Source organism: Hypanus sabinus, chromosome 4 (assembly GCF_030144855.1).
Source record: "Hypanus sabinus isolate sHypSab1 chromosome 4, sHypSab1.hap1, whole genome shotgun sequence".
NCBI lineage: Eukaryota > Metazoa > Chordata > Chondrichthyes > Myliobatiformes > Dasyatidae > Hypanus > Hypanus sabinus.
In genome coordinates this window covers 32395145-32416687 of record NC_082709.1, presented here as the reverse complement: position 1 = coordinate 32416687, position 21543 = coordinate 32395145, and the positions used below count along the sequence as shown (strand labels likewise).

Below are 21543 nucleotides of genomic sequence, written 5' to 3'. Positions count from 1 at the left end.
CAGCAGATCCCAGTGCACTTGTGACTTCCATACATGAGATTGGACACTGCAACACAAGTACAGGAAGTGCTGGTCTTCCTGCTGCACTCCAGACACCACACTAACAGAAAGAAAGGAGTAGTTGAAGAGGCTAGGTCTAAGACAAGATCCTGCTGTGATCTTTTGGGCCTGAGATGATTAACTTCCAACACACTCTTCTTCCTTTTTGCTGGGTACAGTTCCATTACGTGGACAGTTTTTCTCTTGATTCCTGTGATCTGCAGTATTACAAACTACACTGGACAACAAAGATTTTGCTTCCTGAATACTTTTGGGTAGTGGTCGCCAACCCATCGATCGCGATCGACTGGTTGATCTTTGAGACTTTCCAGTAAATCCCAAAAAAAATGAAAAATAAATACATAAATACTGTTGAGAGATTGTGTCTGGGTTGCAGGGTTTTAGTTCCGTTCTTTCTGCCCAGTGCGCATGCGTGTAGCTCCCCCGCACTACACAGTGTAATTCAGTGGTCCCCAACCACCGGGCCCTGAGGAAACAATATGAGTCAGTTGCACCTTTACCCATTCCCTGTCATGGCACCTGCTGAACTTGAACCCACATGAGGTTGTCAGTCACCTAAACGCAGTGATACCCTCGCGCCAGTGTTCACCTCGTGCGGCCGGCGAGAACCGCTGATGATACTGGCCCGGAGCGCGGACAGATGGGCGCCGCCTCTAAACCTGTTTAGTGCGCCAAATGTTCGTGGGGAACCCGGTGCTAAAATATTCGCAGACGACCTAATTCAGGCTCAAGGTTTCGTAAGTAGCAGAGCAGCTACCTCGCTGCGATCTACTGAAAGTCATTCCTCCAGCCAAACTTTTGTCGGCCAATAGATCCTACAAGGGGGGTGGGCGCGAGCCTGTCGCACTCCTCGCTTGGTTGGTCACTCTCTCCGGACTGCGACCGCCACGGCCCCAGGAACCTCCGGACCTAACCTTGTCCTCTCACACCACCCACGACCAGTCGCACCTGGGGGCGGGTGGGCAGAGGCTGGAGTTCAGGCCCGGAGGCTGTCTAATGAGGCAATGAAGCCCTCAGAACTGCTTCGGTACCTTGAGTCCAAGCACCCTGCACTTAAAGACAAACCCGTTGAGCTTTTTCAGCGGAAAAACATAAGCAGCGCGGGACAGAAGCTAAGTGCCGAGAGCCGCGAAAACTAAATTGCAGAATAGACTGGACATAAGGAACCTGCTTTGAGTATCGCTGAATTCCCGTCGTGTTTAGCACCCCTCCCCGCCTCCCGTGGGCCGGTCCACAAGAATAATGTCAATATTAAACCGGTCCGTGGTGCAAAAAAGGGCGGGTACCCCTGGTGTTTATACATTATTTCTACTTCCGAGTTGTGGGGTTTTACTTCCGGTCTTTTCTGCCCCAGTGCGCATGCGTGTAACTAATTGATCTGGGGTCCATCTTGCCTTTCACTAAGGCCGAGGTAGGGGATCTTGGGCTTAAAAAGGTTAGTGACCACTACTTTTGGGTGTATTTTATGGATTTTTTGCTGCCAGTCCGCATCACACACCATTTTTAAATTGCCTGTATTTGTTATTTCGATTCATAATTCATGTTAGAATAACTGATGCCAAAATTAAGTAAGGCATTTTTGTTGTTCCACAAATGTCAGGCAATTCGAAGAACTTCTAGTGAAAAGCACATTGAAGGCATTCAAGGATAATGCTGAAATTGTTCTTGGCAACTACAGAGCACCAAAACTACATACAGCCAGTTGACAACATGCTTCAAGCATACACAGCCATGAAGTGTAACATATCACTAAAGATTCGTTTTCTGCATTCCCATTTAGACTTCTTCCCCGCAAATCTTGGTGCTGTCAGTAATGAGCATGGTGAAAGGATTCACCAGGGCATTGCGGTCATAGAGAAACGGTATCAGGGCAACTGGAATCCATCAATGCTGGCTGATAATTGTTGGACACTTAGGCGAAAAGTCGCAGGCACAGAGTACAAATGAAAATCATCAAGAAAACATTTTTAGCTTAGTTGATCAATTGCAAAGCATCAGCACCATTATGCAGTTAAACACATTATATACAATAAAAGTTAATTTCTTGTTTCACCAAATTCCTACGTGGTACAAGTAGTCTGAAATTATATTTGTGTTCAGCCTCAAGCGGTCTATCATAAACAAAAATAATTCTGAGGAAGCAGTGCTTTTGAAAAAAAATTGTTGTCCAGTGCTATCAGCAACACCTTCTGCTGCTTTAATATTGAAAGTTCTCGAGTTCAGAACAGGTGTTTGTTATTCAAAGCCACATTCGGAATGTTGTTTTGGCCCATAACCTTTTCTGAATGCAGTGCTGTCATCTGTGAGGAGTAGATCAAATTAAAACACTACATTAATGATGGCAGAAACCCAAGGAGTAAGTGCAGTACAAATCAGTGAAATAAAGTAGTCTGAGGAAGTGTAACTGGAAGAAGCATCTTCTAAAATTACAAAAATAAAGATGGTAGAAATCTGAAATAAAAGCAGAAAATGCTGTCCTTGCTCATTACCCAAAAATGTTGAATTCATTGTTGAACACAGAGACGTAAAACAGTGGGTGGGAAAATGAACTGATTTCTCTTAAATTGATGTTGAAGTTCAGTGAAGTGTGTCAGGAAACCAAGGATCTGCTATGTAGAATAGGGTGTCATATTGGCAGTCTGAAGGGTAATCTTAAGCAAACTGGAGATGGATTCAAGAACATTGAATATAAAATGCTTAACCTTAAGAAGTGCAAATAAATCAGACTTTCAGCAGTGCAGGATGGAAAAGGCAAGTGTTCTATCTTCAGTGATTAATGCAAGGGTGAAGCTGATGAGGGTGGAGGTACAGTGGAATAATGGAAATGAGTTAATGTGTTCCTTAGGTTTTGATCTATTAGGAATGCTGTGGAGGAAAGAAAGATGTGTTTGATGATAAAAATCAGTACAATCTGATTAATGTGGATACAGTGTGGTGTAAGAATTTATTTATTTATAGATACATCACAAATCCGACCCGTTAAGCCATGTTGCCCAGCAACTCAACTATTTAGCACTAGCCTAAATGTTGGGCCATTTACAATGACCAATTAACCTACTAGGTACGTCTTTGGACTGTGGGAGGAAGCCAGAGCACCCGGAGGAAACCCATGCGGTCATGAGGAGAACGTATAAGCCCCTTACAGATAGCACTAAAAATCAGCTCTGAACTCTAACATCTTTATGGTTTTGTCATGCTGAAGAATGAGAAAAGGAAAAAGATGGAAGAGATGTGTTTCAGTGCTCTGCCATCTATGTTGGAAAGAATTCCTCGTGAGAAAAAAGACACGTTAGAAACAGTCACATGGAAGATGACATTGTTATAGTAGATGAAATGGAGAAGTGTGCAAGAGGTCAATTATGAGGAAGAGTAGCTGTGGGTTTCCTTTGATTTGTGGTAAATTCTTAATCCATTTCATTATGCAGAAATGCTCAATATAGGGTGTGATTAAAGGGGGTTTGACAACTAGCTTTTATTTAGTTGCAATTTGGTCTTGAAGACAAATAATGCAAATAATTATAAAGTATGCCTTACCAATATGAGTAAACTTAATCTTATTCAGAATCAGAATCAGGTTTATTATCACTGGCATGTGACATGAAATTTGTTAATTTAGCAGCAGCAGTTTAATGCAATACATAATTTAAAAAATAAATAAGTAAATCAATTACAGTATATGTGTTATGAATAGATTAAAAATTGTGCAAAGAACAGAAATACTGTACATTCAAAAAAGTGAGGTAGTGTCCAAGGGTTCCATGTCCATTTAGGAATCGAATGGTGGGGAAAGAATCAGTTACTGAATCGCTGAGTGTGTGCCTTCAGGCTTCTGTACCTCCTACCTGTTGGTAACAGTGAGAAAAGGGCATGCCCTGGCTGCTGAAGGTCCTTAATAATGGACACTGCCTTTCTGAGACACTGCTCCTTGAAGATGTCTTGGGTACTCTGTAGGCTAGTACCCAAGATGGAGCTGACTAGATTTACAACCCTCTGCAGCTTCTTTTGGTTCTGTACAGTAGCTCCCACATAACAAACTATCAGACTGCTCTCTATAGAAGTTTTTGAGTGTATTTGTTGACATGCCAAATCTCTTCAAACTCCTAATGAAGTATAGCCACTGTCTTGCCTTCTTTATAACTGCAGTGATATTTTGGGACCAAGTTAGGTCACCAGAGATCTTGACACCCAGGAACTTGAAACTGCTCATTCTCTCCACTTCTGATCCCTCTGTGAGGACTGGTATGTGTTCCTTTGTCTTACCCTTCCTGAAGTGAACAATCAGCTCTTTCGTCTTACTGGCACTGAGTGCCAGGTTGTTGCTGCAGCACCATTCCACTAGTTGGCATATCTCAGTCCTTGTCACCACCTGAGATTCTACCAACAATGGTTGTATCGTCATCAAATTTATAGATGGTATTTGAGCCATGCCTAGCCACACAGTCACATGTATATAGAGAGTAAAGCAGTGGGCTAAGCACACACCCCTGAGGTGCATCAGTGTTGATTGTCAGCGAAAAGGATATGTTATCACCAATCCACACAGACTATGGTCTTCAGGTTAGGAAGTCGAGGATCCAATTGCAGAGGGAGGTATAGAGGCCCAGGTTCTGCAACTTTTCAATCAGGATTTTGGGAATGATGTTATTAAATGCTGAGCTATAGTCGATGGACTGCATCCTGACATAGGTGCTGTTAAATATATTCAGAATTATCAACAATGATTTTATTCTTGTGCATTCTCACAATTAGATTGTTTTGTTTTAGAGTCCTTCCTGTATTTCTTTCTATAACTTGGAGCAAAGGTTGGCTTCTATCTGAAATAATTAGCAATTTTTAATTAACCAAATACAGAGTTTATGCATATGATGGACTCAGGAGTGACCTGTGCCTTACTCTCCTTAATTATTTGCAATCTTTGAGCTTAATTTCTATGTTGTAGGTGTTTTGAATGGTGTAGTGTTTTATCATAAGTTTGTTCATTGGGTTAGGCTGTACAATGATGTGTAAAAATTAATCTGAGTTTCACATAGTTATTTGTATTTAATTCTGAGCTTGGTTTTGCTGTGATAAAATTGAATTTTCTCTCAAGGTTTTTCTCAATAATTAAGTTAGTGGTTGCACCCACATGATCATGAATCAGAATGTGATGTGTAATGTTCACTCTCTGCTTTGTGCTCGGTTCAATGATCTGAGATGAATTGACAGTGAGAGTTTGTACTAAATGCATTAACCAGAGTTCCTGTTTTGGATACTTGGAGAAGTAGCATTCCTCAAGTGATATTACTTCAGTATTTACTATTATCTGTAAAACATAAAAAACAACCAAAAAGATGCTGGTAAGAACAGGATTTTCAGCACCGGAATGTAGCTTCAATAAAATATTGAAATGTAAAGTAAGACCAGAAGACTGAAAAATAGAGTAAGCACAGCAAAGAATTAAAGACTGGTTGCTGTTTATAAGGCCATTCAGCCCATTGAATCTAAACAATGTATGTCAATCCAATCCTTCACACTCTTCCAAATGTCTGGAAATTCTTTCCTTATAAATACGCCATCCGAGTATATTTTCAACACTATAATTGAATCTGCCTCCTTTGCTATACCTGGCAATATATATGATGTTTTTTCTTCTGGTTGGGTTTGGTTCAGTTGCCAATCATGTTTTTCTGTGTCACTTTGTTCTTGATCCCTCCTCTGAAGGTATCTGTCTACTCTGTACAATTTTAAATTACTGTCATATTCCCACGCTACTTCCACTGTTTGAAGGAGATTCTCCAGACTATTCATGTAAGCAGTGTCCCCAGCATCATGCCATCAAATCCCTCCCATAGCATATCTAAGGAGTGGCATCCCTAGTTGATACAAAACTTGATTTCTGGCTGACCCTCTGTTTTATTGTTATCAGAATCAGGTTTATTATCACTGACAAATGTTATGAAATTTGATGTTACTTCCTCAACCTGTGCTTGTATTTTGTACTTTTTTTTTAGCCTGCCTTGCCACTTTCATTGTCCATTTACCATCTATCATATAATCTATATCGCATCAGGTCAAGATCATCCTCGATCTCTTTATCCACAGATACTGCTTGATCCTCTGAGTTCCTCCAACACTTTGCCCTTTGTTCTGGCTTCCAGCTTCCACCGTCTCTGGGGTCTCTCTTTCTATCCCTGGTTCATTATTTAATCCAAACCCATGTTCAAACTTATCAGAACTCTTTTACCCAAACTCCTTTTATTCATTGGGACACTGTTCCCCACAGTACTTTTAGGCATCATTATTTGTTTACTTGCATTTAAACCATAAGAAAATTGTGCATTTAATCCCTAAAGTCTCTATGCAGTTTCTCAGTCCAAATGTTACCACTTAACGATTTCAACATTAGTATTTTAAGCAGAGACGTTAATTATAGCCACTTCTGGTTTTGCATTAAAACTAAAATATGTAACTGGAAAGCTCATAGCAGACATCACTACAAGGACACCGATATATTCATTGTTAATGCAAAATCGTTTTTTTGCTGCATAACTGCATTGAAATGAAGTCATTTGTCTATGTCATATTATTATTTTCCTTTCCCTGGCACATATTTGTTCTTAAATTTGATGTAACCACGAAGAAACCAAGGTAACCTTTAGTAGATAGCCTTGTGGCCTTCAGGGATTTCTTTATATCTGAGATTATCAAACCATTTAGTGCTTAATTGTCTGAACAATGGAGCTCATATTTTGTTCTAAAACCAAAAGGGCAATCATTACAATTCATGAGATACCTGAATTAATACTATGATTGCTTCACTTAAAGTAGACTAATAGAGTTATTTACTTGGAAATCAAAAAAGGTAGTTTTGTTTCAAAATATTTTTTCTCATTCATCTAGTGATTTGAATATGAATTTCATCAGAGCAGATGGGAAATTCAGGGAAGAAATCCTTCCCTGTCCTCCAGCGAAGGAAATCTTCCATCCTTATTTGTTCTGACTGGCCAGTATGGTTAACACTTGATTGCCTTCTTAGTTCAGGAGCTATTAGAGATGGACATTAAAGGTTGGCATTTTGAGCCAAGGCCATCAATGAAACAGAGAAAAAAATCCAAATCAAAAGCATTTTTACTGATCTAATTTGCATCAAACATCCAAAAAAGCAATATTTTTCATAAATTAGAAAACCGTGGTAAATGAATGAAACCTATCAAACTGACTAAATTAAGAAAGCATTTCATTTTTTTTAATCCACCAGCTGAGATTCTTCAAAACATCTTGTTTAGAGTTAAAATTAACAGCAGTGAAGTGATGTCAGCAAAGCTATTGGTCCTGGATCTCTGGTATTAAGCAGGCACTCTATTTGGGAAGAATCAAAGATATAATTTGTCCAGTAAAGTGTTCAGTGGGTTTTAATAGAATATAAAACAATAGAGCACTGGTCAGACCATCTGGCCCATGATATTGCCCCCTCTGGATGCCAATGTATAACAAATACCCTCTTCCTGTGTATCATCCATGTACCTCCATTTCCTTTATATTCATGTTATTTATATTCATGTTCTTATTCATGTCTCTTCACCAAACTAACCAAACTGCCTGCTTTCATTACTTCTAGTAATCCATTCCAGATACCTACCACTCTCTGTTTAAAAAAAATTGTTCGTCACGTTCCCTTTAAACTTCCCGCTCCCCAACCTTAAAAGTAGCTTCTCTGATATTTGATGTTTCTACCCTGGGAAAAAGATTCTGACTGCCTATCTATGCCTCTCAATTTTATAAACTTCTATCGGGTCTCCTCTCAGCCTCTGTCACTCTAGGAAGAACTACCCAAGTTTGTTGAACCTTATAACTCACACTCTCAAATCCAGGCAGCATCCTGGTAAAGGTCTTCAGCACCCGATTTACAGTCTCTACATCCTTCCTATAAAGGGATGATAAGAGCTGCACATAATACTTCAATTGTGATCTGACTAAAATTTTATATAGCTGAAACATGACTTCCCTAATCTTATGCTGAAGACTACCAATGAAGGCAAGCCTGCCATTCACCCTCTCTACTTCTATAGTCACTTTCATGGAACTATGGACTCCGACCCCAAGTTCTTTCAATTCTTTGAGTTTATGAAGGGGCCCACCATTAACTATATACTTTCTCCTTTCATTTGATCTTCTAAAGTGCAACATTTCATATTGGCTGCGGTTAAACTTCCATCTACCACCTCTCTGCTCCATTTTGTATCTAATCTATATCCAACTCTATTCTTTGATAGCTCTTTACATTGTCCACAGCTCCAACAACCATGGTGCCATCCACAAACTTGTTTATTCATCAAGATATTCATATACAGTGTATCACAAACACCAGAGGTTCCAGTACTGATCCTTGCAGAACACCATGGGTTATGAATATCCAGCCAGAATAACAGCCTTCCAACTCTACCCGTTGCCTTCTGTGGGCTAATACGCAAAAATAAATTACATGGCTTTCTCTTCCTGAAATAGGTGGAAAGAGTAATTATATAGATGATAATTTATAAATATTTTAATAAATATGTTTTTCAGGTTCCACTAATGTCTTAGCATATTCTGTGCATGGAATTAACCATCCAGGTACTGCAGCAATGCATATTATAATGGGTATGTATTCCTTACAATTTCATTGCTTTCAATATTTATGAATGTACATTTACAGTAGATACCAAATTGTACTCAGATAGCATATAGTAGTTCAAGTAAGATTTAGTCAGATTACTGGAACATTTGAATCAGAGTCAGAATCAGATTTAATATCACCGGCATATTGTCATGAAATTTGTTACTTATTGGCAGCAGTACAATACAATACATGATAAATATAGAAAGAAAAGAATTGCAGCAGGCATATGTATAGTAACTAGTTAAATTTAAAATAGTAGAGCAAAAACAGGAATAATAAAAACAAATGAGGTTGTCTTCATAGGTTCAATACCCACTTTGAAATCAGATGGCAGAGGGAAAGAAGCTGATCCTGAATCGCTGAGTGTGTGCCTTCAGGCTTTTGTACCTGCTTCCTTAGGGAAACTAGGAGTAGAGGGTGTGTCCTGGGTGATGGGGATCCTTAATAATGGACACCACCTTTCTGAGCCATCGCTTCTTGAAGATGTCTGATACTTCAGAGGCTAGAACCCATGATGGAGCTGACTAATTTTACAACTCTCTGGAGCTTTTTACAGTCCTGTGTAGTACTCCCTCCATATCAGACGGTGATGCAGCCTGTCAGAATTCATAGGTTCGTACAGTACATCTGTAGAAGTTTTCAAGTTTGCCATTTTAATTAAATGCATCACTAGTGATAACATCTCCTGCTCACTGACGATCAACACTGATGCACCTCAAGCCCACTGCTCTACTCTCCGTATACCCATGACTGTGTGGCTAGGCATAGCTCAAATGCCATCTATAAATTTGCTGACGATACAGCCATTATTGGTAGAATCTGAGATGGTGATGAGAGGGATTACAGGAGCGAGATATGCCAACTAGTGGAGTAGTGTCGCAGCAACAACCCGGCACTCAACGTCAGTAAGACATACAAGCCGATTGTGGACTTTGGGAAGGGTAAGTCGAAGAGGGACCAGAAGTGGAGAGACTGAGCAGTTTCAAGTTCCTGGGTGTCAAGATCTCTGAGGGTCTAATCTGGTCCCAACATATCAATGCAGTTATAAAGAAAGCAAGACAGCGGCTATACTTCATTAGGAGTTTGAAGAGATTTGGCATGTCAACAAATATACTCAAAAACTTCTATAGCTGTACCATGGAGAGCTTTCTGACAGGCTGCATCACTGTCTGCTGTGGGGGGTGGGGGGGGGGCTACTGCGCAGGACCAAAAGAAGCTGCAGAGGGTTGTAAATTTAGTCAGCTTCATCTTGGGTACGAGCCTACAAAGTACCCAGGACATCTTCAAGGAGTGGTGTCTCAGAAAGGTAGCGTCCATTACTAAGGACCTCCAGCACCCAGGGCATGCCCTTTTTCATTGTTACCATCAGGTAGGAGATACAGAAACCTGAAGGCACACACTCAGTGATTCAGGAACAGCTTCTTCCCCCTCTGCCATCCGATTCATATATGGACATTGAAGCTTTGGACACGACCTCACTTTTTTAATATAGTATTTCTGTTTTAGTATGTTTTTTAAATCTATTCAATATACATAATTGATTTACTTGTTTATTTATTATTATTATGTTTTATTTTGGGGTTTTTTCTTCTATATTATGTATTGCATTGAACTACTGCTGCTAAGTTAATAAATTTCACGACACATGCCGGTGATAATAAACCCAATTCTGATTCTGTTTTCTTGACATCACATCATGCTGCCAATGTGTTTTTGTTCCAGTACTATTTCTCTTTTGCTTTATGTTGAAAATAGGAGAAGAACAGCTAGCTTAGGTATAAGAATTATAGCCAATGTAATCGATTGACCTATTTCGTTTGTATGTCGGTAAGTAAAGAAACATTTCCAGGTCCAGGTTTTCCATCAGGTTAAATAGCAGTCAATATTTTAACACTCTATGATCTTGTTTCTTTTTCTTCATTTTTACTGAAGCTTTCGGGAAATTGAAGTAATTAGTTTGAAACTAGGTACAGGAGTATCTAGAAGATAATTCCATGATCATGAAATTAAAAAAATTATTGTCATCTGACTGTACACATACACAACTAAATGAAACAGCAATGCACCCACACAACATATATCACACAAGCACATAAACCAAAATATTATACTATAAGTAAGTTTAAAAAATTGTAATTCAAAGTGCATGTAGTAAAAGCATAGCACAGGTAAACAATAAACAGTACGGTGAACAGTTCGCAGTCCTAGTGACAAGACCTCAGTGGTGTCAGTGTGTTCATTACTCACAGCCTGAGGGAAGAAGCTGTGACCCAGTCTGACAGTCTTAGTCCTGATGCTTCTGTACCTCCTTCCGGATGGTTGTAGGTCAAAGAGATTCTGGGATCCTCAACAATGCTTTGAGCCCTTTGCCTTCAACGCTCCCAGTAAATGTCACAAATAGAAAGGTGGGAGACCCCAAAGGTCTCTTTGCCATTTTTTTTTTAACTGTTCTCTGTCGGGTCTTGTGGCTTGATGCTCTGCAGCTTCCGTATTGTACAACAATGCATGCAGACAAGACATTCTTAATGGTGCTCCTGGAAAAGTTGTTAGAGTGGGGGCAGAGAGCCATGCATGGCCTTAATCTTCTCAGAAAATGTAGAAACTGCTGTGACTTCCTGACTAATGAGGAGGTGTTGTGAGACTGGGTTAGATTGTCCATTATGCACACATCAAGGAATTGTTATGCTCTTCATTCTCTCCATGACAGAGAAATTGGTGTGCAATTGAGAGTGGTTGATCGGTACCTTCCTAAAGTCCACAATGATCTCTTTTGTCTTGTCCATGTTGAGCTGTTGGTTGTTCTCAAATCATTTGACGGGCTTTTTACCTTTTCTCTGTATGCCAATGCATCCTTGTTGCTGATGAGGCCAGCCACTGTAGTATCAACAGTAAACTTGATGAAGTGGTTTGAACTGAATCTGGCAATGCCTTCATGACTCACCAGTGAGCTGAGCACACAGCCTTGAGAAGAACCAGTGCTTATCAAGATGGAGTTTGAGATGTTGCTGCCAACTCAAACTGACTGGGGTCTTCCCATCAAGAAGTCCAAGATCTGGTTACAGGATGTTGAGTTCCAACGAGGATAGTTTACCCATCAGCCGCTGAGGGATAATCGTGTTAAATGTTGAGCTGAAGTCGATGAACAACATCCTAGCATATGAGCCATTATTTTCTAGGTGGGACAGGATGGAGTGAAGGGCTGAGCACTGGCTTGAGTGATAGGCAAACTGAAAACCCTCCAAATTAGCTGGAAGGTGGGAATTTATAAGATTCATTACCAGTCATTCAAAGCACTTCATGATTGATAAAGTCTATGCATTTAGCCCAGTACCATTACTCTTTTGGGCACTGAAATGATGTGACTGCTTTAAAGCCTGCTGGACAACAAACTGTTTCAGAGAGAGATATTAAAATGTCTGTAAGATCTCTGTTAGCTGGGCCGCACATTTCCTCACGTTTTGCGTGAGTTTACCCTGGCCAGGGTCCTTCTCACCTTAGCTGCCCCCAAACACTGTGCCTGTCCCTCAGGAGCAGAGAGCAGTTTTCCTTGATATAATGTCGTTCATTTGTTTAAATCACACCTAGAAAGTATTCCGCCTTTCAGGAAGGGAGGTGTTGCAGTTGGTTATGTTTTGTATACTGTATCTCATGTGTCCCTGATGTCACAAAGGTGTTTGTGGATTTTCTGTGAGTAATCATGCTTTGCCTTGCTGATGTTATAGGAGAGTGCAACTCTTGCTGATCTTAGAGTTGTTCCATCCCTGATTTAAAGATGGTGTCCCAATCCCTAAGAGCACACAAACCTTTGAGTCAGCCATGGGGTCTGGTTTGCCCTGACGGTGTGGTGTTTAATGGCAGTTATGTCCTGAAAGCACTTTCCTATGTAGCCCGTCACCAATCCCACATATTCATCAGTGTTGAATAGGTGATAATTTTATTAAATTTTGCATGAGTATGTACAATGTGCATTAGTCATGTGATCTACAAATTGGGCATATGGCATTTGTGCATCAAGAAGAAAAGCTGGACAAAAATTCCTGATACATTTGAATGCCAGTGTCAATGTGCAGTCTTACGTTTCTTCTGGCATTAACATTCTTGCAAAAATGAAACAAAAAAGATCAGTTAGAAAAAGTTTGATTTCAATAAAGAGAAACAGGAGCTTAAAATATATCATCAATGAACTATGCAGCTACTTGTCTGCTATTAGTCATTGTTTGCAGTGATTTATGTGAATGTTTAATATGCAGAGATGGCCAAAATGTTATTTTAGATGTATCACATGTAACATGAGAGAAGAAACTAAATTGTATATTTATATTCTCCCATATCTAAGGAGTATAGAAAGTTGTGGCTGGAGTTTCTGCTGTATTTTCACTCTTCAGCAAGTAAAGACTGCATTGATATCTTTCTTTTGAATGCATCAAACTTTTAAAATATTTCCTCATTTTTATCCTGTTAAGCATTTCTGCAAATTGATGTTTAACTAATTTTGACAAGGCTTTTGTGCTTTTAATTACCTCTTTACCAATAATTCTCTAATAGAATGAGATACTGTTTATCAGTGAAATCTCATATTGCAGGCGCTCAAGCAGTGATTTTATCTATAAGGGTTTGTTTCACTCCCTTTTGTTTGTTGTGTCATCTTTTGCTATAGGCAATCTTCAAGAAGTGGATGTTTGCACCTTTAGTACTCATGGCAGACTACTTCGATTTGGTTTCTCAGGCATGTTCGGCTTTGGAGGGAGGACATTAGCCTTAGCAGAAAAGTATCGTTGGATGCCTCCCAAAGAGCGGAGGGAATTTGCTGTCATCAGAACACTGGCAAATCTCAAGTAAGATGAATTGTTTGCCATCCAACAGAATAATAGCTCTACTTTCTATGTGTAGCATCAACAAATAATAGCTATATTTTCTTTAGTTTATAATTTAGTTCTTCTAACAGAAATTATTAAAGTAGTTGAGCATGGTTTTGAACTTGCTGTAGAGTTTGAATTCAGCAAAATAGTCTTTGATGTGATAATAAAGGCATTTCATTTTTATTTTTAGATCTGAAGACTGTGAATTATTATTTTTACCTTCAAAAAATACCGACCTGGAAGAACAAGGTGGCATTAGGTTGGTAGCAAGTAATTCAGTTTGTTTTTTTTTTAATTACACAATTTAGTTTCAAACAACATTTTTAAGATAGCATTTCCTCTAAATGTATATAAAACATACATGAAGAAAATCATGTTAGGATAGGTATATGGACAGGAAAGGAATGGAGGGTTATGGGCTGAGTGCAGGTAGGTGGGACTAGGGGAGTGTAAACGTTCGGCATAGACTAGAAGGGCCGAGATGGCCTGTTTACATGCTGTAATTAGTATATGGTTATATGGTTAATAATCATCAAACTTAATTAGATTACCCAGTTACAAGATGGAGGGACTTCCTCATCAAAAACTTTTAACTAGCCTGGGATCTATCAGCTGGTTAGACATAGAGTATTATGAGAGAGTAAGTAGTCAATATTCCAATATGTCACCTAGTGTTTATGCCTGATGCATAAGATGTGATCATCGTCATCATCTTGTGCCAGAGCCTTGGCGACCACTTTCTTCCACTGCAATCTGTCGGCACTTAAACCTCTTGCATCTCTGGCGGTGAGGCTGGTCCACTTGTTGTTGTCGATCCAGGTTGTCCTCTGTGGTAGTTGGATTTTTAATAAGGTGAATTCACAAAAGCTTAGGTAAAGTACCCTGAAATTAAGGTTTCCCACATGGGAGTGAGCGTGTTCTTGGTGTTTAGCAAACTCACTGGCCCAAAGAAACCAACATTTTGTAAGTTGATTATAATTTCCTCAGAGAAGTATTTCAACATGTAAGGTTTTTAAAAAAAAAATTCTTAAATTGTTTGATTTTAATCTTTAACACTTACCTTATATGCATTTACAAATTCAGTTTTTGTAGGAATATGTTAATCTGTACCCCTTAAATCTCTTTATAACTTCCATTATTTCAATTTTCTTTTAAGTAACTCTTTCTGGACAACTACTGTCTGTCAGTATAGTGAAATTGGTCTTATCCCAAACCAATGCTCTAATTTTATGTTATTTCTAACAGTGCTAAATTTAATTGAAATATGCTCAACCCAGGAGATGATTGATGAGGGTGGGGCTATGGATATTGTCGATAAGGGTTTTAGTAAAACAATAAATGAGGTCATACTTAGTATGCTGGATCCAGAAGATGAAAGCATATGTGATCCGTGGTGGCTTGATAAATTGGATTCAAAATTGGCTTGGTCATAGAAGACGGAGTATTGTGGTGGAAGGGTGTTTATCAGAATCAGAATCAGAATCAGACTTTAATCGCCAAGTACCTGTACACATACAAGGAATTTACTTCTGGCAGATGTTGTCTCTCTGCTCATAACAGATGATAAATATAAATGAAAATATAGATTATACATACAAGTAGTGCAATCCAAGTAATAGTTAGCCGACAGTTAACCGGCAGTTAACTGTTCAGCAAAGTGACCGCAGTAGGGAAAAAACTTCTCCAGTGCCTAGTAGTCTTAGTCTGGAGGGATCTGAAGCGCCTACCAGACGGAAGCAGTTCAAACAGTCCGTGCGCAGGATGGGAGGAGTCCTTTATGATGTTCCCCGCCCTCTTCTTCAACCTGGAAGAGTACAGGTCCACAATAGAGGGCAGGGAGGCTCCAATGATGCGCTCGGCAGTCCTCACTGTGCGCCGTAGTCTGGTTCTATCCTGCTTGTTGGCGGCTCCAAACCACACAGTGATGGAGGTGCACAGGACAGACTCAATGACTGCAGTGTAGAACTGCAGCAGCAATTCCTGAGGCAGACCATATTTCCTCAAGAGCCGCAGGAAGTACATCCGCTGCTGGGCCTTCTTCAGGATGGAGCTGATGTTCTGCTCCCACTTCAGATCCTGAGAGATGGTGGTTCCCAGGAACCTGAAGTTCTCCACGGTGGACACAGGGCTGCCGAGGACTGTGAGGGGGGACATAACGGGGGGATGTCTCCTGAAATCCACTATCATCTCCTTTGTCTTGAGCGTGTTCAGCTCCAGATTGTTCCGACTTCTATGATCTATGGTGTTCCGTAGGAATCAGTGCTGGAATCTTGGTTGTCTGTGATTTACATAAATGATTGTGACAAAAGTGTAGGTGAGCTACTTAGTAAGTTTGCAGACTATGCTAAAGTTGGCAGAGTAGTGGATGGTGAGGAAGGTTGTAAATGGATATACAAACCCCATTTCCAGAAAAGTTGGGCTATTTTCCAAAATGCAATAAAAACAAAAATCCGTGATACGCTAATTCACGTGAACCTTTATTTAACTGACGAAAGTACAAAGAAAAGATTTTCAATAGTTTTACTGACCAACTTAATTGTATTTTTGTAAACTTACACAAATTTAGAACTTGATGGCTGCAGCACACTCAATAGAAGTTGGAACAGAGTTAAAATAAGATTGAAAAGTGCACAGAATATTCAAGTAACACTGGTTTGGAAGACTCCACATTAAGCAGGCTAATTGGTAGCAGGTGAGGTATCATGACTGGGTATAAAAGTAGCATCCATCAAAGGCTCAGTCTTTGCAAGCAAGGATGGGTCATGGCTCACCCCTTTGTGCCAAAATTCATGAGAGAATTGTTAGTCCATTCTAAAGGAACATTTCTCAACTCAAGATTGCAGAGAATTTGGGTCTTTCAGCATCTACAGTACATAACATTGTGAAAAGATTCAGAGAATTCAGAGACATCTCAGTGCGTAAAGGGCAAGGTCGGAAACCACTGTTGAATGAGCGTGATCTTCGAGCCCTCAAGTGGCACTGCCTAAGAAACCGTCATGCTACTGTGACAATTATAGCCACCTGAGCTTGGGAGTACTTCGGAAAACCATTGTCACTTAACACAGTCCATCACTGCATCCAGAAATGCAACTTGAAATAGTATTACGCAAGGAGGAAGCCATACATCAACTCTATGCAGAAACGCCAACGAGTTCTCTGGGCCCGAGCTCATCTCAGATGGACCGAAAGACAGTGGAACCTTGTGCTGTGGTCAGATGAGTCCACATTTCAGCTAGTTTTTGGAAAAAATGGGCGTTGAGTTCTCCGTGCCAAAGATGAAAATGACCATCCTGATTGTTATCAGCAAAAGGTGCAAAAGCCAGCATCTATGATGGTATGGGGGTGCATCAGTGCCCACGGCATGGGTGAGTTGCATGTATGTGAAAGTACCATTGACTCTGAGGTGTATATTAGGATTTTAGAGAGACATATGTTGTCATGAAGGTGACATCTCTTCCCAGGATGTCCATGCTTATTTCAACAGGACAATGCCAGACCACATTCTGCACAGGCTACAACAGCGTGGCTTTGTAGACACAGAGTGAGTGTGCTTGACTGGCCTGCTGCCAGTCCAGATCTATCTCCTATTGAAAATGTATGGCGATCATGAAGAGGAGAATTAGACAATGGAGACCACGGACTGTTGAGCAGCTGAAGTCTTATATCAAGCAAGAATGGACAAAATCTCCAATTGCAAATCTATTACAACTAGTATCCTCAGTTCCAAAACGATTAAAAAGTGTTATTAAAAGGAAAGGTGATGTAACACAATGGTAAACATGCCTCTGTCCCAACTTTTGTTGAGTGTGTTGCAGCCATCAAATTCTAAATTTGTGTATATTTACAAAATACAATTAAGTTGGTCAGTAAAACTATTGAAAATCTTTTCTTTGTACTTTTGTCAGTTAAATAAGGGTTCACGTGAATTAACATATCACAGATTTTCGTTGTTACGCATTTTGGAAAATATCCCAACTTTTCTGGAAATGGGTTTGTAATTAGATATAGATCAATTGGAAATATGGGAGGAAAAATAGCAAATGGAGTTTATTCTGTAGAAGTGTGAGGGATGACATCTTAGAATTTTGCAAAGGAAAGTATATATTAAATGGCGGGACACTGAAAAGTGTTGATATACAGAGAAACCTTGGGCTGCATGCCCATAGCTGCTAAAAGTCGGAACAGAAGTAGAAAGGATTATAAATAATGGGCATAACATGCTTGCTTTATTAGTTCAGGCACTGAGTGAAAAAGTTGGGAAATCATGTTTTGGCTGTATAAGACTTTTTTTTTGGTCATATTTAGAGTATTTTTTGCAGTTCTAGTCACCGCATCCCAGGAATTACTTATTTGTTGATTGATCGATTGTGATGCAGCGTGGAACAGGCCTTTCCAGTCCTTCGAACTGTGCTGCCTAGCAATTTAACCTTTGCCTAATCATAGGACAATTTACAATGAAAATTAACCTACCAACTGCTGCGTGGTAGGAATCCGGAGCACTCAGACAAAACCCACACGGTCACAGGGAGAACATATAAATCCCTACAGACAACAACTTCTTCAAAGTTCAAATTCAAGTCAAGTTTACTGTTATATGCAAGAGTGCATGTATACACAGGTGTAACGAAAAATGTGCCTGCGATAGCATCAGAAGCACATAATAACCATATAAGCACCGTTCACAAGGATAACATGAACACAAGTTATACATACAAGAGATTCTGTAGATGCTGAAAATCCAGAGCAACACATATGAAATACTGGAGGAACTCAGCAAGTCAGACAGCATTAATGGAAAGGAATAACGAATCAACATTTTGGGCTGTGACTTGATGAAGGATCTCGGCCTGAAATGTCAACTCTTTAGTCCTTTCATTCAGTGCTGCCTGACTTGAGATCCTCCACCATATTGTATGTGCAATATAAATTATACACAATTTTTACAAGGAAGGACGCAAATAGAACGAAAACAAGAAGTTGGTTTTAGTGCAAAATGTTTAGTGTTGGTAAGGGTTTGAAAGGTGGTTCAGGAACAAAGTAGCTGAAGGCTGCAGAAGAGAATTAGAATGCTTGGATTAGAGAATATAAAACTATAAGGAGAGGTCAATCTTGGATTGTTTTTTCTAGAATGTTAGAGGCTGATGGGTGGTCTGAGAGAAGCTTATAAACTTATAGAAGGCATAAATAGGGTAGATGATCAGAATCTTTCTTCCCATGTCAAGTTATAGATGGTATAATTTTAAGGTTTATACTTATGACAAAACTTTAATATACTTAAGTTCACCGATGACACCACTGTTGTTGGCTGAATCGAAGGTAGTGACGAATCAGCATATAGCTGGGAGATTGATAGTCTGACTGAGTGGTGCCATAACACCAGTGTCTCACTCAATGTCAGCCAGACAAAGCAGATAATTTTTGACTTCAGGAGGAGGAAACTGGAGGTGCATGAGCCAGTCCTCATTGGGGGTCAGAGGTCAACTTTAAATTATTATTTCAAAGGAATTGCCTTGGGTCAAGCACATAAGTGCTATCACAAAGGAAGTATGGCAGTACCTCTGTTTGCACAGAAGTTTGCAAAGATTTGGCATGTCATCTAAAACTTTGACAAACTTATGTAGATGTGTAGGGAGAATATATTGCCTGGCTGCATCATGTCATGGTGTGGAAACACCAATGCCCTTGTAACACCCCAGACCTACTGAAAGTAGTGAATATAGCCTAGTCCATAAAGGGTAAAGCTCTCCCATCAATGAGCATATCTACATGGAGTGCTGTTGCAAGAATGCAGCATCCAGTATCAATGACTCCCACCTTACAGGTCATGCTCTCTTCTCACTGCTGCCATCAAAAAGAAGGTACAGGAGCCTCAATATGTACACCACCAGATTCAGGAACAGTCACTGCCTCAACTATCAGTCTCTTGAACCTGTGGGACAACTTCCCTCGCCAAATCACTAAACCATTCCCACTGAACTGGACTCACTTTCAAGGACTCTACATCTCATGTTCCCAATATTTATTGCTTATTTGTTATTCTTATTTGTTTTCTACTCTTTCTTTATGTAGTTGTACAGTTTGGGTTTTTTTGCACATTATTTGTTATCCATCCTGTTGGGCATGGTGTTTCATTGATTCTATTGTGTTTCTTATATTTACCGTGATTCATTGCAATAAGATGAACTTGTATGTACGTTGATAATAGATTTACTCTGAACATTGGGAGGGGAAAAGTTTAAAGGAGATTTAAAAGGCAAGATTTTTTTATGCAGGTAATGGTAGGTGCCTGGAATCTGCTGCTTGGAAAGATGGCAACATTTAAGAGACATTTAGACAGGCACATGTATAGGCAGGGTATGCAGGGACATAGAACATGTACAGACAGATGGGATTAGTTAATCTTGCATCATGGTGGACATCTTAGGCTGAACTGCCTTTTTCTGTGCTGTAGTGTTCTGTATTCTATGTATCACAAAAATGCACTCCCAATTCAGGGACTAATAACAAATAAATAGCTGTTCTCCCAGCTATATGATTTGCTATGTACTGCTTAAAACCGTTCACCTGTGTTCAGTTTGTGAATTTGGTGTCCTCGATTCTTTTTGCTATGATTGGTATTTAGATAATTGAAATTTCCCATATTTCTTCATTTGTACCTTTTTATTTACCAGAAATTTGCCTACGCATTTGTTCTTCTGTTACCCTCTGAATATTTGGATGCCTATAGTATATTCCCAACAATGTTATAATTGCATTTTACTTATGTAGTTTTAGTAACTTTCGAACACATCCCTGTCACATTGATTATTTATTTAACCCATGTTGCTACCCATACTTGCCTTTTCAAAATCCTGTCTTTATCTTACCTAACCAGGAGTACTAAACTTCCAGTCCTACTACTGTTAGTAATGGTGGGGATAAACAGGCTGCTGGAGGAACTTGGCAGGTCAGGCGGTATCTGTGGAGGCAAAGAGATGGTTGGCATTTTGGATCAAGAGCCTGGATTGAGACTGAGGGCATAGAGGGAGGATAGTCTAAATAAAGAGGGGATTGTGGAGGTAGTGATGAAGGCAGTAGGTGATAAGTCAAACCAGATAAGGGAGGGATGATAGACAGATGGATCCAGGTGGGGGAGAGAATTAGTTTAAAGATAGAGGCTGATGGGTTAAAGGTGGAAACAGAGGGAGGAAAGAAAGGGGGTTAGACACAGAGAGCAAGGTGGGGTAGAGATGGGACAGGAAGGGAAGGTATCAACCGAGGCTAGAAGATGACTGGAATCAGGTAAGAAAGGGATGGTGGGTCGATGGAACTAGGCAGGTGGGGAAAGGAGGGTAATAAGAACAATAATGTAAGAGAGAAGAAGCCCATGTATACAGGAGTGTTGGTGGTGGACAGATGAAACTAGGTTCATCTGCATGTGTAGTCTTGTGTGTCTAGCTTGTAATGTTTCAGTTAAGTATCATAATTTGATGTGTGTATCAAAATCTTTACTACTCTTCCTTGCCTATGGAATCCCTGTGTTTGAAATATATGCAGATTAGTCAAATCATATTTTAAAAATTTATTTTCTTCCCTTTTTCCTTTGGTGTTTCCAACTGTTCCACTAATTTTCTGCCTTCGATTTGTTTAGTTAGTTTTATGCCAAACTGGACTAGCAAATGTGTGGGTGTTGATCTCAGCTCTTTTGAGGTGCAATTTGTCCCACCTTCCTTAGAATTGATTTCTGAGTGCAAGATAAATCTGGAGATTACTACTTCTTAATTTCTGTAGATATTTAAAATTTGACTGCAGAAATTTATCTCATATTTATTGTACCTATGTTGGTACCTATATTAACCACGAACTGCAGCGGATAAAAGATCTCCTTGGCCCCAGCACCAGGGAGGCAACATCCTGGAATAACCTTCCAAAAATCTTGGGAATATTTGTCTTCTCTATTAACTATAAAAACTCTTGTAACTATTATTGTATCTTTCTTGGTCATTC

At 39.7% G+C, this 21543-nt stretch overlaps 1 protein-coding gene across 1 annotated transcript in view; it reads left to right on the top strand.

Moving 5' to 3' along the window:
• Positions 1 to 21543, top strand: part of cerkl (ceramide kinase-like) — a 188087-nt gene that overhangs the window by 156233 nt on the left and 10311 nt on the right. The window contains exons 6-8 of the mRNA XM_059966801.1: positions 8605 to 8679; positions 13356 to 13533; positions 13748 to 13816. Coding sequence (XP_059822784.1) covers positions 8605 to 8679; positions 13356 to 13533; positions 13748 to 13816 — 322 coding nt within the window. The remainder of the gene's footprint in view (positions 1 to 8604; positions 8680 to 13355; positions 13534 to 13747; positions 13817 to 21543) is intronic.